Consider the following 12,701-nt stretch of genomic DNA (forward strand, 5'->3'; position numbering starts at 1 on the left):
AAAAACCTGAAAAAAGTAAGCTTCGGTAATCTGAAAAACAATCTCCTAATGTAACAACTTTTATTTCTCAGTTAGGTCAAATAAAGAAGGTAATACTAGAATATCAAGAAATTTAGAGAAAAATGAATAAACATGCTAGTGGTGAGTCTAATTGCCAAGACACCATATATTCTAACATAACCCAGGCAAATCATTTCAAATAAGCTAGAAAATTGAACAGGGACAAACACCTGGTATAGGAATTAGGAATCTGCAACCAATAAGAAACAAAATAAAACACATCACCACCCAAGTTCTTGGGAGCAAGAATCTCCCTTACCAATAACTTAATAATACAACAACAGGAAAATTTCAGGGCAAAGTGAGAAAATGATACCTATATGATCACTATCATTTTGTTTATCAAAGTTCACTCTCATCTGAGATGAAATCAGGCAACCCAAAAAGTCAACAATTTCATAAAACTAAGGAAAATAGAGTATTTCTGTTCTGAGACAATCCATGAAATTCCCCACTTGCTCTTCTGCACTTTAATTTCTCCCAATCCATTTGCTGTTGTCCAACACACCCACCAGTCAACTCAAACTCAAATGCACACCAAATTACTAGTAACAGCTAACAATTACTGAGCACTTAGTGCTATTCTAAGTAATTTGTAAAATATTATCTCACTAATCCCCACAATAATGCCTTTTATAGATAGGAAACCTGAGGCAAATGGAGGGTAGGGAATTTGCCCAAGGTCACAAAGATAAGTGAGGGCACTGGGATAAGAACCCAGGCAATCATCTATTACACTATTATGCCTGTATTACGAGGGTATAAGATACAAAGCACACAAATCAAATCCTTTTTACCTTAGTTACAATACCTTACTCAAAGGTACTTTCTTTTTCACTTGAGCTACTAACATAATCTCCTCTTTGGCCACCTGAAGTCTCTCCTTCCTCAGTACTGCCATGGGTATTTATCTTTCTAAAACTGGATCTTACCATATTTTTCCTCTACTTGAAACCTTCCAATGGTAAGGTTCAAACTCCTTGGCAAAGCGTCACATTATAGGCAATCAATGTTCACTTAATGATTGAATAACAACTATATGTCTTATTTCCTACCTAGACTGTAAACAACTCAAAGGAAGAAACCTTTATTTATCTTTGTAGTTTTGGCTAACATGTCTGAAGAATTAGTGACTTAGCTGGACTCAGTCTTAAACAGACTTCCAAACTCATCCATCTTTCTTACCCTCTTCAGATCACAGGCCTTTCTTCTAAGTTCTAAGACCCTCAAACTTTACTAATTGCTAACTGTCATGTATGATAGCTATTGAATTAACACTGTGGCTAAGAGCACTTAGCATGTATTATCTCATTTAGTCCCAACAATCTTATGAAGCAGGCATTTTAATCCTGTTTCACAGATAAGAAATCAGAAGCTGAAAGAAGTTAGGTACCTTACTCAAAGTTACAGAACTTATGACAGAGTTAGGACTGGATCCAACAGCAAGCATGCACTTAAGTGCTGATGCTGGCTGCCTTAGTACTGGCTGCCTTCTACACGTCTTTCATCTACTGTTATAGGCTGAGCTACCCTCCAATTTCCTTAAACTAAACCTGGTGTTTTCCTACTCTCCGGGTCCTTGGACAGCACCTCAGTCTGGTATCACATTAACACTGCTCCCCTAACAAGCTCTTGCTGAATTACCTCAGTGGGAGTGATTGCCCTTGGCTTTCTCTCTACAGAGGATTTCTCATGTCATCTACCTCCTATTTATAAGCAATTAAACTCAGTTTGTTCCCAGTGTGGTCTTCTGAGCCCTTTCAGGGCGCCTGTGGGTTGAAACTATTTTCATCTTTTTTTTTTTTTTTTTTTTTTGAGACAGGCTCTGGCCCTGTTGCCCAGGCTGGAGTGCAGTGGTGTGATCTCAGCTCACCGCAACCTCTGCCGCCTGGGCTTAAGCTGTCCTCCCATCTCAGCCTTCTGAGTAGCTGGGACTACAGGTATGCACCACCATGCCTGGCTAATTTTTGTGTTTTGTAGAGACAGGGTTTGCCATGTGGCTCCAGGCTGTTATCAAACTCCTGAGCTGAAGCAATCTGCTCACATCAGCCTCCCAAAGTGCTGAGATTACGGGTGTGAGCCACCATGCCTAGCCAATTTACATCATAATTTTAAGATGCTATTTGTCTGGGTTTGTTTTTCTTTTTCTTTTTTAACTGTGTTGGACATTTGTACTGATGGTGCAAAAGCAATTGTGGAAAAAACTGCTGGTGCCTTAGCAAAAATCAGAGCAGTGGCACCAAACTGCTGTCTCTAATAGATCATTGTATTCCTCTCTACCAAGCACTCATAGTAAAACAAATGCTAGTTTCATTTAAGAATGTCCTTCAGAGGCTGGGCGCAGTGGCTCACGCCTGTAATCCCAGCACTTTGGGAGGCCGAGGCGGGTGGATCACGAGGTCAGGAGTTCGAGATCAGCCTGGCCAACATGGTGAAACCCCGTCCCTACTGAAAATACAAAAATTAGCCGGGAATGGTGGCGCGTGCCTGTAATCCCAGCTACTCAGGAGGCTGAGACAGAAGAATAGCTTGAACCCGGGAGGTGGAGGTTGCAGTGAGCCAAGATTGCGCCACTGCACCACAGCCTGGGACAGAACAAGACTCCATCTAAAAAAAAAAAAAAAAAAAAAAAAAAAAAAAAAAAAAAAAGTCCTTGATAAAACAGTACAATATAGAACAATTCACAGACAACATGGTTATTCAGGTTTGGGTACCTGAAAGACATTTTCTCAAAAATGAAGAAAGTGAGCCTGTGCACCTGTAATTACAAAGACAACAACTAACAGCATTTGTTGCTAATGATAAAATGAAATTTTTTTTTTTTTTTTTAGACAGAATTTCACTCTTTCACCCAGGCTGGAGTGCAGTGGCGCGATCTCGGCTCACTGCAACCTTCGCCCCCGGGGTTCAAGCGATTCTCCTGCCTCAGCCTCCCAAGTAGCTGGGATTATAGGCGCAGGCCACCACGCCCAGGTAATTTTTGTATTTTTAGGTAATTTTTGTATTTTCAGTAGAGACAGATGTTCTCCATGTTGGCCAGCTTGGTCTCCAACTCCTGAACTCAGGTGATCCACTTGCCTCGGCTTCTTGAAGTGCTAGGATTACAAGTGTGAGCCATAGCACCCGGCCAAAATGAAAGTTGTTTGTTTTTGTTTTGTTTTGTTTCATTTTGTTTTTGAGACGGAGTCTTGCTCTGTCGCCCAGGCTGGAGTGCAGTGGCGTGATCTCTGCTCACTGCAACATCCGCCTCCTGGGTTCAAGCTATTCTCCTGCCTCAGCCTCCTAAGTGGCTGGGATTACAGGTGCGTGCCACCACGCCTGGCTAATTTTTGTATTTTTAGTAGAGATGGGGTTTCACCCATGTTGGTCAGGCTGGTCTCAAACTCCTGACCTCGTGATCCACCTGCCTCAGCCTCCCAAAGTGCTGGGACTACAGGCGTGAGCCACCACACCCGGCCCAAAATGAAAGTTTTAAAGAAACAATTAGAACTTTGAAAAATTTGTGTTCACCATTATAACTTTGAGAGTGTATGACTTTTCTGGTGAGATCTGTGGTGATATTAGTTATTTGCAGTTTTATAACATCTTTTCTGTTTTTTCATCATTCTGGTATTTTAATGTGTTTGTCTTCCCACTAAGATGGCAAACTCTATGAAAGGAGGAACTACTTAATACTTGTTTATGTCCTCTTTAAAACCTAGAGCTGAATTATACGCATAATGGTCATTGGGTAAGTTTATGTTGACTCCTTTGTTATTCTGACTCCTGGTATTAGTTAAAATGTCTGTGTGTGTGTGTGTTTGTATTCATATATGTATTGAGTTCATAAGTATTCCAGGCTCCTGCTGACTCTGTTATCTAACTTGTTTAGTTCACTTTTTCCCATATAACTTGATCAAAATTTTTCTTAAATTAACTTTTTTTGGTAAATGCAAAACCAAGTATTTGCCGTAAAATTATTGCTGTAAAATTAATCCAAATATTAAAAAATAAATACCTCTTTCTTTTAAAAATTACTTAATGATAACCTGTGGCACTAAAGCAGGGGTTGACAAACTAAGGCCTGTGAGCCAAATCCGGCCCACTGCCCATTTTTGTAAATAAAGTTTTATAAGACCACAGTCAGGCCCATTCATTTACGTACTGTCTGTGGTGGGTTTTGCACTTCAACAGCGGGGTTGTGACAGAAACCACATGGCCCACAGAGCTGAAAATATTTATTATCTGGCCCTTTATAGAAAAACTTTGTGCCAACTTCTGCTTCAGAGCATGAACCTTTCAAAAAATGATGTTTATATTTCTTTTTAAATTGCACAAAGTATGTTGTATTTTACAACAAAATATACTTATTTAAAACAAAACAAAACCAAGAGAAAAAAAAAGAACTCTGTAGCTAAAACTCTCGAGAGTCTTCAATGAGAATCCTGAAAAAAACTGATACGGTCTCCCAAGAGGGTTATGTTCCAGTCTTCTCTCTTATGGTTTAAGACTTTACTATGACTTTTATACAGGCCAATCTATCAAAGCCAAATTATCTATGATTACCAAAAATATACTCAAAAATAGACTAGGCAGGGTTAAAACATTTGGAGGCCACCCACTAAAAAGATTATGACACCTGCTGTTAGCCTTAAATGAGTAACTGTATGGAGCTGGTCCACTTGCCATTAATGACTGAAAAACTAAACAAAATATATGAAACAATAGCTGTGGGACAGTGGGACAAAGGCAGAACAGGACTGTAATTACTGCAATAAGGGAAAACTGGGAAAAGTCTTGCAAAGGCCTCCTCCCTGCACAACGGAGGAGGAATCCACGGGAGTTTTTGAGATGGAGTCTCACTCTGTTCCCCAGACTGGAGTGCAGTGGCACAATCTCAGCTCACTGCAATCCCCTTCTCCCAGGTTCGAGCGATTCCCCTGCCTCAGCCTCCCCAGTAGCTGCGACTACTGGCATCCTCCACCATGCCTGGCTAATTTTTGTATTTTTAGTAGAGACAGGGTTTCGCCATGTTGGCCTTGAACTACTGACCTCAGGTGATCCTCCTGCTTCGGCCTCCCAAAGTGCTGGGATTACAGGTAGCCACCGCGCCCGGCCTAGCACAGCAGTATTGAAGGATTGAGGAGACAGTGACTGCAGTTCAGGGAGGCTGAGGCAGCCAGCAGAGTCTGCAAGAGACAGCACTGGGAGGGAGCTATGCCGATAAAGAGCTCTAGGAATCTGCACTGGGGTCTCCTTGAGTCTGATGATGAATCCTAAAATGCTGAGGAGCAAATACTGACAGCTATAAAGTGAACAACTCCCAGGTTCAGTCACGTAGGAACTAGGAGAGGGAGACATTCAAATTCCATCCAGCCAGAGTAGAGCTATCTCAATGAACCCTCGGGGCAATCAACAGAGACTCCAGAAGGGCCATGCTTTGTAACAAGGCTAAATTAGCCCTAACATAAAGGCTACACTAGACTTGCCCTAACAAAGCTTAACGACAAGCCTGGAAAGGATCGGCCTAATCCATAATCACTTAGCTGCCCACCAAACAAACTCCAACACTATTTAAAAGAGGACAACAGGCCAGCGCGGTGGCTCACACCTGTAATCCCAGGACTTTGGGAGGCCGAGACAGGCAGATTACCTGAGGTCAGGAGTTTGAGACCAGTCTGGCCAATATGCAGAAACTCCATCTCTACTAAAAATATAAAATTAGCTGGGCGTGGTGGCACATGCCTGTAACCCCAGCTACTTGGAAGGCTGAGGCAGGAGAATCGCTTGAACCCAGGAGGTGGAGTTTGCAGCGAGCCAAGATTGCACCACTGCACTCCAACCTGGGCAACAAGAGCGAAACTCCGTCTTAAAAAAAAAAAAAAAAAAAATCCAAACATTCAACAACATAATACACATAGAGATGACAGAATTCACATTCAAGGATATTAAAACAGCTATTATAAACAGTTTCCATATACTCAAGAATGTAAAGAAAACCATATACTCAAGAATGTAAAGAAAAATATGGACACAATGAAGAAAAAAATGGAAGACTAAAAAAAAAAAGATTCTACTTAATTCTTTGCTATGTCTTCAACAATTAAAAACACAATAACTGAAATTTTTAAATTCACTAAATGGAATTATCAGATTAGACACTGCAGCAGACAAGATAAATGAACTTAGCAACAGAAATTATTCAAATTGAAGCTAAAGAGTAAAAAGACTGGAAAAAAATCTATGAATATTGTCCCACTGATTTATGGGACAATATCAACCCATCTAACATACATGAAATGTGAGTCACACAGAAGGAGAAGAGAGCAGAGGAGTAAAAAATATATATTTGAAGAAATAGTAGCAGAAATTTTTCCAAATTTGATGCAAAAAACTATAAGCTGACAGATCTATAAAACTCAAACAACATCAGTCAGGACAAAGAAAATCACACCAAGGCACATCACAAATTGCTCAAAACCTATGCCATTAAAAAAAAAAACAAAAGGGTCATGCTGCTACTCTGGCTCCATGTGTAAAATAAAATAAAAACGATTCTACTCCAAAGAAAGCAAATAACAACTTTTTTTTTTGAGACGGAGTCTTGCTCTGTTGTCCAGGCTGGAGTGTAGTGGTACAGTCTCGACTCACTGCAACCTCCGCCTCCCGGGTTCAAGCGATTCTCCTGCCTCAGCCTCCCGAGTAGCTGGAATTACAGGTGCCTGCCACCACACCCACTAATTTTTTGTATTTTTAGTAGAGACGGGGTTTCACCATGTTGGTTTTGTATTTTTAGTAGAGACAGGGTTTCACCATATTGGCCAGGCTGGTCTCGAACTCCTGACCTTGTGATATGCCCGCCTCGGCCTCCCAAAGTGCTGGGATTACAGGCGTGGGCCACTGCACCAGACCTGCAAATCACATCTTTCTAGATCTTTTTGATTGAACAAATGTAGGTAAAATTCATTAAGTTTAACTTTTCTCATTTTTGTTGAGGCCTTCCTTTGCTGGTATCCCTAGTACAAGCTTAGTCTATCTACTGGGTAATCAAGCATGACCAAAGTATAAACTACTGGAAAATAACAATATCATAATAAATTTATATACCTTACAGTTCACAAATGTCAAATACTTTAGATTGTATGCTCCTTGAGGTCAGGATCTTCAAATCTTTGCCCATAAATTTCTAGTGCAGTTTCTCATGGAACTTAACTGTCTGAACACACATGAATGAGTCAATCTCATTTCACCCTCAGTACCCTACCGTGGTGTGTAGAACAAGATGAGAAAACAGATGCCTAGAGGGGTTAAATCATTCCCCCAAGGATACTCAAAAGGCACCCCCAGATTAACACCATCACACAGTGTTACCTCAAAGTAGACACAAAAGAAGTTTTTATTTTACTTACTCTGACTTCCCACAAGATCCAAAGCCACACTAGAAGCTGTGTCCATACCAGAGTTGATACAGGCTTGGAAGTTTTTCAAGGAGGAGAGAGCAGACTCTACACCGCTGAAGGAGATGAAACCAGTTGAACCTGAATTTGAACTGGAACGTCCTGGCATCTTGAAATTATTACCTAAGTTTTGAAACACAATGAAACAAGATTCGTAAGTCAGAAAAATAACTGCACAGGAAAATATTAATAAAACTGCTGTAAACATTCATATAAATGTATCCAATATCTCGTAAGTGCCACATTATTCTGTATATCCCATAGAGAAGACATCAAATCATTGTGCCACCCACCTGGGCCACCAAACAAGCTGGACTCAATATATGGGGAAGGGAAGTGTCCTCAGTTTTTGGAGGGAGATTATCCTCTTCCAAAACAGTGCTGGATTCTGTGAAGAAGTCAACAACAGCACAGTTTTTAAAAGTCTACGAGATAAATGAGTTAGAAAAAGTAGACCACTCATATGATGCAATTTTCCAAAGAGAAAAAAATAGTAATAAAATAGTTTATTAGTATGCTATTTTGAAAACCTATAATTGTTAAACTATCCAACATATATGCATATTGAATTCTGGAAACTGTAAAAAAAGAGAAAATCTATATTCCTGCCAGTTCCTCTGGCTTCTTACAGATTAATAGACTTGGTGAGATCCCAGAGTCAGTGAAAGCAGAATTTCTCTATAAACTTGTCTTCTGGCAGCATATCCACTATAACAGTTTCGGTTATTACCCTTCATATTTAACACTTCCTAATCTATATCTTCAACCACAATTTGTTTCAGCTTAGTAAAGCAATGTAAAGCTCCCTACAAAAGGACATCTCTGCTTAATTCAGAAGCCATTCGAAATTCAATTCACTGAAACCAACTAGAAAAGTGGGGAGAATTCAGTTTTAAAGGGATGGGAGGACTATTATCAAGGCTGTATGGCAGCAGAAAAAGGGATACTTTCATGGAATCAGATAGACATAACATGAAGACCGCTAAACATCTCTGAATCTCAGCTTTACTATCTTTAAAATGAGAAGGAATAATCATGGTATGGTATGGTATAGCACACAGTACACAATTAATTAGCATTAGAGACTTCCCTTCTGCCCTTCCTAAGTGGGGAACTGTGTAGTATCTCCGGCAGTTCCATCCTCATCATTGCTACCACCTTCATCTCACAGCTGAACTACTATTGTAGTTTCTCCATTATTAGTCCTTTTTAATTAGGTTCATTCATTCATTTCACTCATAAGTATTAAGTACCTACCAAGTCAATCATGAGATCCATTCAAAAATACACAGGATATAAAAAGAGAAGGGCATAGAGACATGTAAGATGCACAGAGATGCATAAGATTTCTAATTTGAAAGTGTTTGTTTACTGCAAACATCCACAGTACAACTCATTGTCAATTCAAATATTTAGTATCTCCTTAAGTGCCAGGCACTTCCTTTAGCATGAGAATACCACGGTTTTCAAGATGAGCACTCTTAAGACTTTCCTTTTAAAGCATTATTTTGTTATTCTAATTTGATGAAAACCTATCATGAGCCAGGCACTATCCTGGCCACTAGAAATATTCAGCCTCTGGCCAGGCACGGTGGCTCACACTTGTAATCCCAGCACGTTGGGAGGCTGAAGCAGGAGGATCACCTGAGGTTAGGAGTTCAAGACCAGCATGGCCAACATGGCAAAACCCTGTCTCTACTAAAAATACAAAAATGAGCAGGGCATGGTGGCAGGCACCTATAATCCCAACTACTCAGGAAGCTGGGCAGGAGAACCGTTTGAACCTCGGAGGCGGAGGTTGCAGCGAGCCGAGATCCCGCCACTGCACTCCAGCCTGGGCAACAGAGCAAGACTCGGTCTCAAAAAAAAAAAAAAAAAGGAATATTCAGTCTCTACTTCCAGGGGCTCACCATTGAGTAGGAGAGACAGAGATAAAACATAAACTTGATAATTAAAGCAACATGGGAGTTACTGCAAAACTGAGGCACAGATAAGAAAATGCTCAACTTTGCCTTACTGAATCAAAGAAGGGAACATAGAACTGAGTTAAAGGATAAAGGATGAAGTTTAACAGACAGAAGGGTAATGGAGAAGGGCATTCAGGCAAAGGAAAAGGCAGGTAGGAACGCAGAGCACAAATCATTGCAGAGTACATAACTCAAAACAATACTTGACTTTTCCTGATTCTATCATACTTTTATGACTCCTGTCACTACAAACTTCCAACACTTCCTCCTCTATCCTCACTCACTGAAAGATCTCGTTTCCTAATTTCCTGAGGAAACAGAAGCAGTCAGAAGAGAGATTTTGCAAGCTCCCACAACTTACCTCCCCACCTATCAGCGTCAGTTCTCATACACTCTGTTTCCCTCCTGTTAAAATGAATAAACTGTTTCTCCTAGATAAGGCCACCTCTACTCCAATTATCCACTATATCCTATCCCCTGCTCCCTACTCTAAGACATTGTCCCAGCAATTCTCCCTGCTTTCCTGCATCATTAAATCTTCCCTCTCTACTGAATCATTCCCTTCAGCAAACAAATACACCGTTACTTCTCCCACCTCAAAAACATCCTCCGACTTTCCTCCCACCTACCCCTCTGGTTATCAGCCCCATTTCTCTACTCAGCCTTAGAGCAAAACTCATCTGTAGATATACCTACATTTGTCTCCAAATCTTCTCCTTCCATTCCCTTTGGAATCCACCCCCACTAGGTTTCCATCTCTACAGCAGTTTCACTTCACTGCAACTGCTCCTGTCAAGGCCACTTGACAAGCCCTAATGTTAAATTCATTATCAATACCCTAATGTTAAATTCATTATCAATGCTCAGTCCTATCTCCGTTGACCTATCAGCCAGCAGTATGTAACACAATTAATCACTCCCTTCCTGATGCGCTTTCTGCACCTGCCTCCCTTGTTCTTCTCATTCTCCTTTCTGTTTCCTCTCCATCTCCTTCAGCTCCATATGTTGTAGGGCCCCAGGTTCAGAATCCAGGCTTCTTTTTCTTCTCCTTCTATACCCAGTCAAATACAGCCCTGCCTCAGAGCTATGCCTTCTTGGTTCCCTTTGCCTCCATACTTGTCCCCCAGATATCTACTAGGTCAATTCCCTTACTTCCCTAAGGTTTCCCTTTGAGTATCACCTCATCAGTAAGGCCTTCCCTGGCCATCGGACATAAAATGGCAAGCCCTCCCAATCTCCATCCCCAGGTATTCCCACCCTTCTGCTTCTGCTTTAGGTGACAATGTGCTAGCAGCCCTTACTCTCAGCGCCTCCTCGGCCTTGGTGTCCACTCTGGCGATGCCTGAGGAGCCCTTCAGCCCGCCATGGCACCGTGGGAGCCCCTCTCTGGGTTGGCTGAGGCCAGAGCCGCCTCCCTTTTCTTACCAAGGCGTGGAGGGAGAGGCGCCGGGCTGCCCAGATAGCAGTGGAGGGAGCAGCACTCGCCGGCCCATGCAAGTTCAAGCAGGTGCGGGCGCGGGGTGGGGGGCCACGCACACGGAGCAGCCGGCTGGCGCAGCAGGGCCAGGGCAGTGAGCGGCTTAGCACCTGGGCCAGCATCTGTGGAGGTTGGGTCGGGTCCCCCAGCAGTGCCGGCCGCTGGCGCTGCACTCAAATTCTCCCCGGGTTTAGCTGCCTCCCAGCAGGGCAGGGCTGGAGACCTGCAGCCCGCTAAGTCTGAGCTCTCTCCCTGCGGTGGGCTCCCTGAGGCCTGAGCCTCCCGGAGAGGAGCCGCCCCCTGCTCCCTGGCGCCTGGTCCCATTGACAGCCCAAGGGCTGAGGAGTGCAGGCGCGCTCCGGACTGGCGGCAGCTCTGCCTGCAGCCCCAGTGCAGGATCCATTGGGTGATGCCAGCTGGGCTCCTGAGCCTGATGGGGACTTGGAGAACTTTTATATCTAGCCAGAGGATTGTATGTGCACCAATCAGCACTCTGTATCTAGCTAATCTGGTGGGGACTTGGAGTCCAACTTTTATGTCTAGCTAGAGAATCGTAAATACACCAATCAGCACTCTGTGTCTAGCTCAGGGTTTGTAAATACACCAATCAGTACTCTGTGTCTAGCTCAAAGTTTGTAAATACACCAATCAGTACTCTGTATCTAGCTAACTCTGTGTCTAGCTAAGCTAGTGGGAACTTGGAGAACTTTTCTGTCTAGCACTCTGTGTCTAACTTAAGGACTGTAAATGCACCAATCAGCACTCTGTCAAAACAGACCAATCAGCTCTCTGTAAAATGAACCAATCAGCAGGATATGGGTGGCACCAGATAAGGGAATAAAAGCAGGCTCCCCGAGCCAGCAGTTGGCAAGCCGCTTGGGTCCCCTTCCCCGCTGTGGAAGCTTTGTTCTTTCGCTCTTTGCAATAAATCTTGCTGCTGCTCACTCTTTGGGTCCACGCTGCCTTTATGAGCTGTAACACTCACCGCCAAGGTCTGCAGTTTCACTCCTGAAGCCAGCGAGACCAGGAACCCACCGGGAAGAACAAGCAACTCCAGACGCGCTGCCTTTAAGAGCTGTAACACTCACCACAAAGGTCTGCAGCTTCACTCCTGACAGCGAGACCACACACCAGAAGGAAGAAGCTCCAGACACATCTGAACGTCTGAAGGAACAAACTCTGGACACACCATCTTTAAAAACTGTAACACTCACCGCGAGGGTCCGCGGCTTCATTCTTAAAGTCAGTGAGACCAAGAACCCACCAATTCCGGACACATTGCCAAACAACATTCTTGTATTTATTAGGTTTACAGTCTCTAGTCCCCAATTATACTGTTAAGTTCCTTAAACTTACAGACTTTTTGACTTTCTCTGTTTTGATCACTGATGTATTCCAAGCACCTAAAACAATGCGTGGCACATAGTAGCCATTCAACAAAGGCTTGCTGAAGGAAGGAATGAATGGAATACCGTCTGTGTATCTCCAGCACCTAAAACAGTGCATGTCTCCAAAACTGTAGTATAGGTGGCATGCCCAGGGCTCAGTGCTCTGATCTCTCTTTTCCAACCTCTCCCATCCACCTAGTGTTCCCAGCTAGGCTCATTCCATCTAAACACCATTGGCAAACTCCAGAACTTAAAATGTCCAACACGGAAGGACCACGTTCTTCCCTCCCACCCCACCCCTCTCCTAAACCTATTCCTTTTACAACCTGCCCCATCCTACTAAATAGCAACTCCATCCTTCCATTTCTTGGAC

General features: G+C 42.8%; 1 protein-coding gene across 4 annotated transcripts in view; it reads right to left on the reverse strand.

Moving 5' to 3' along the window:
- Positions 1-12,701, reverse strand: part of LOC105468466 (NSE2 (MMS21) homolog, SMC5-SMC6 complex SUMO ligase) — a 271,642-nt gene that overhangs the window by 251,941 nt on the left and 7,000 nt on the right. For 2 of the 4 annotated variants that reach the window (XM_071067837.1, XM_071067836.1), the window contains exons 2-3: positions 7,790-7,884; positions 7,449-7,619 (exon numbers count right to left, since the gene is read on the reverse strand). In XM_071067837.1, the coding sequence (XP_070923938.1) occupies positions 7,449-7,605 (157 nt within the window). In that variant the 5' untranslated portion in view covers positions 7,606-7,619; positions 7,790-7,884. The remainder of the gene's footprint in view (positions 1-7,448; positions 7,620-7,789; positions 7,885-12,701) is intronic. The other 2 variants (XM_071067839.1, XM_071067838.1) reach the window with 1 other exon arrangement.

Source organism: Macaca nemestrina, chromosome 8 (assembly GCF_043159975.1).
Source record: "Macaca nemestrina isolate mMacNem1 chromosome 8, mMacNem.hap1, whole genome shotgun sequence".
Classification (NCBI taxonomy): domain Eukaryota; kingdom Metazoa; phylum Chordata; class Mammalia; order Primates; family Cercopithecidae; genus Macaca; species Macaca nemestrina.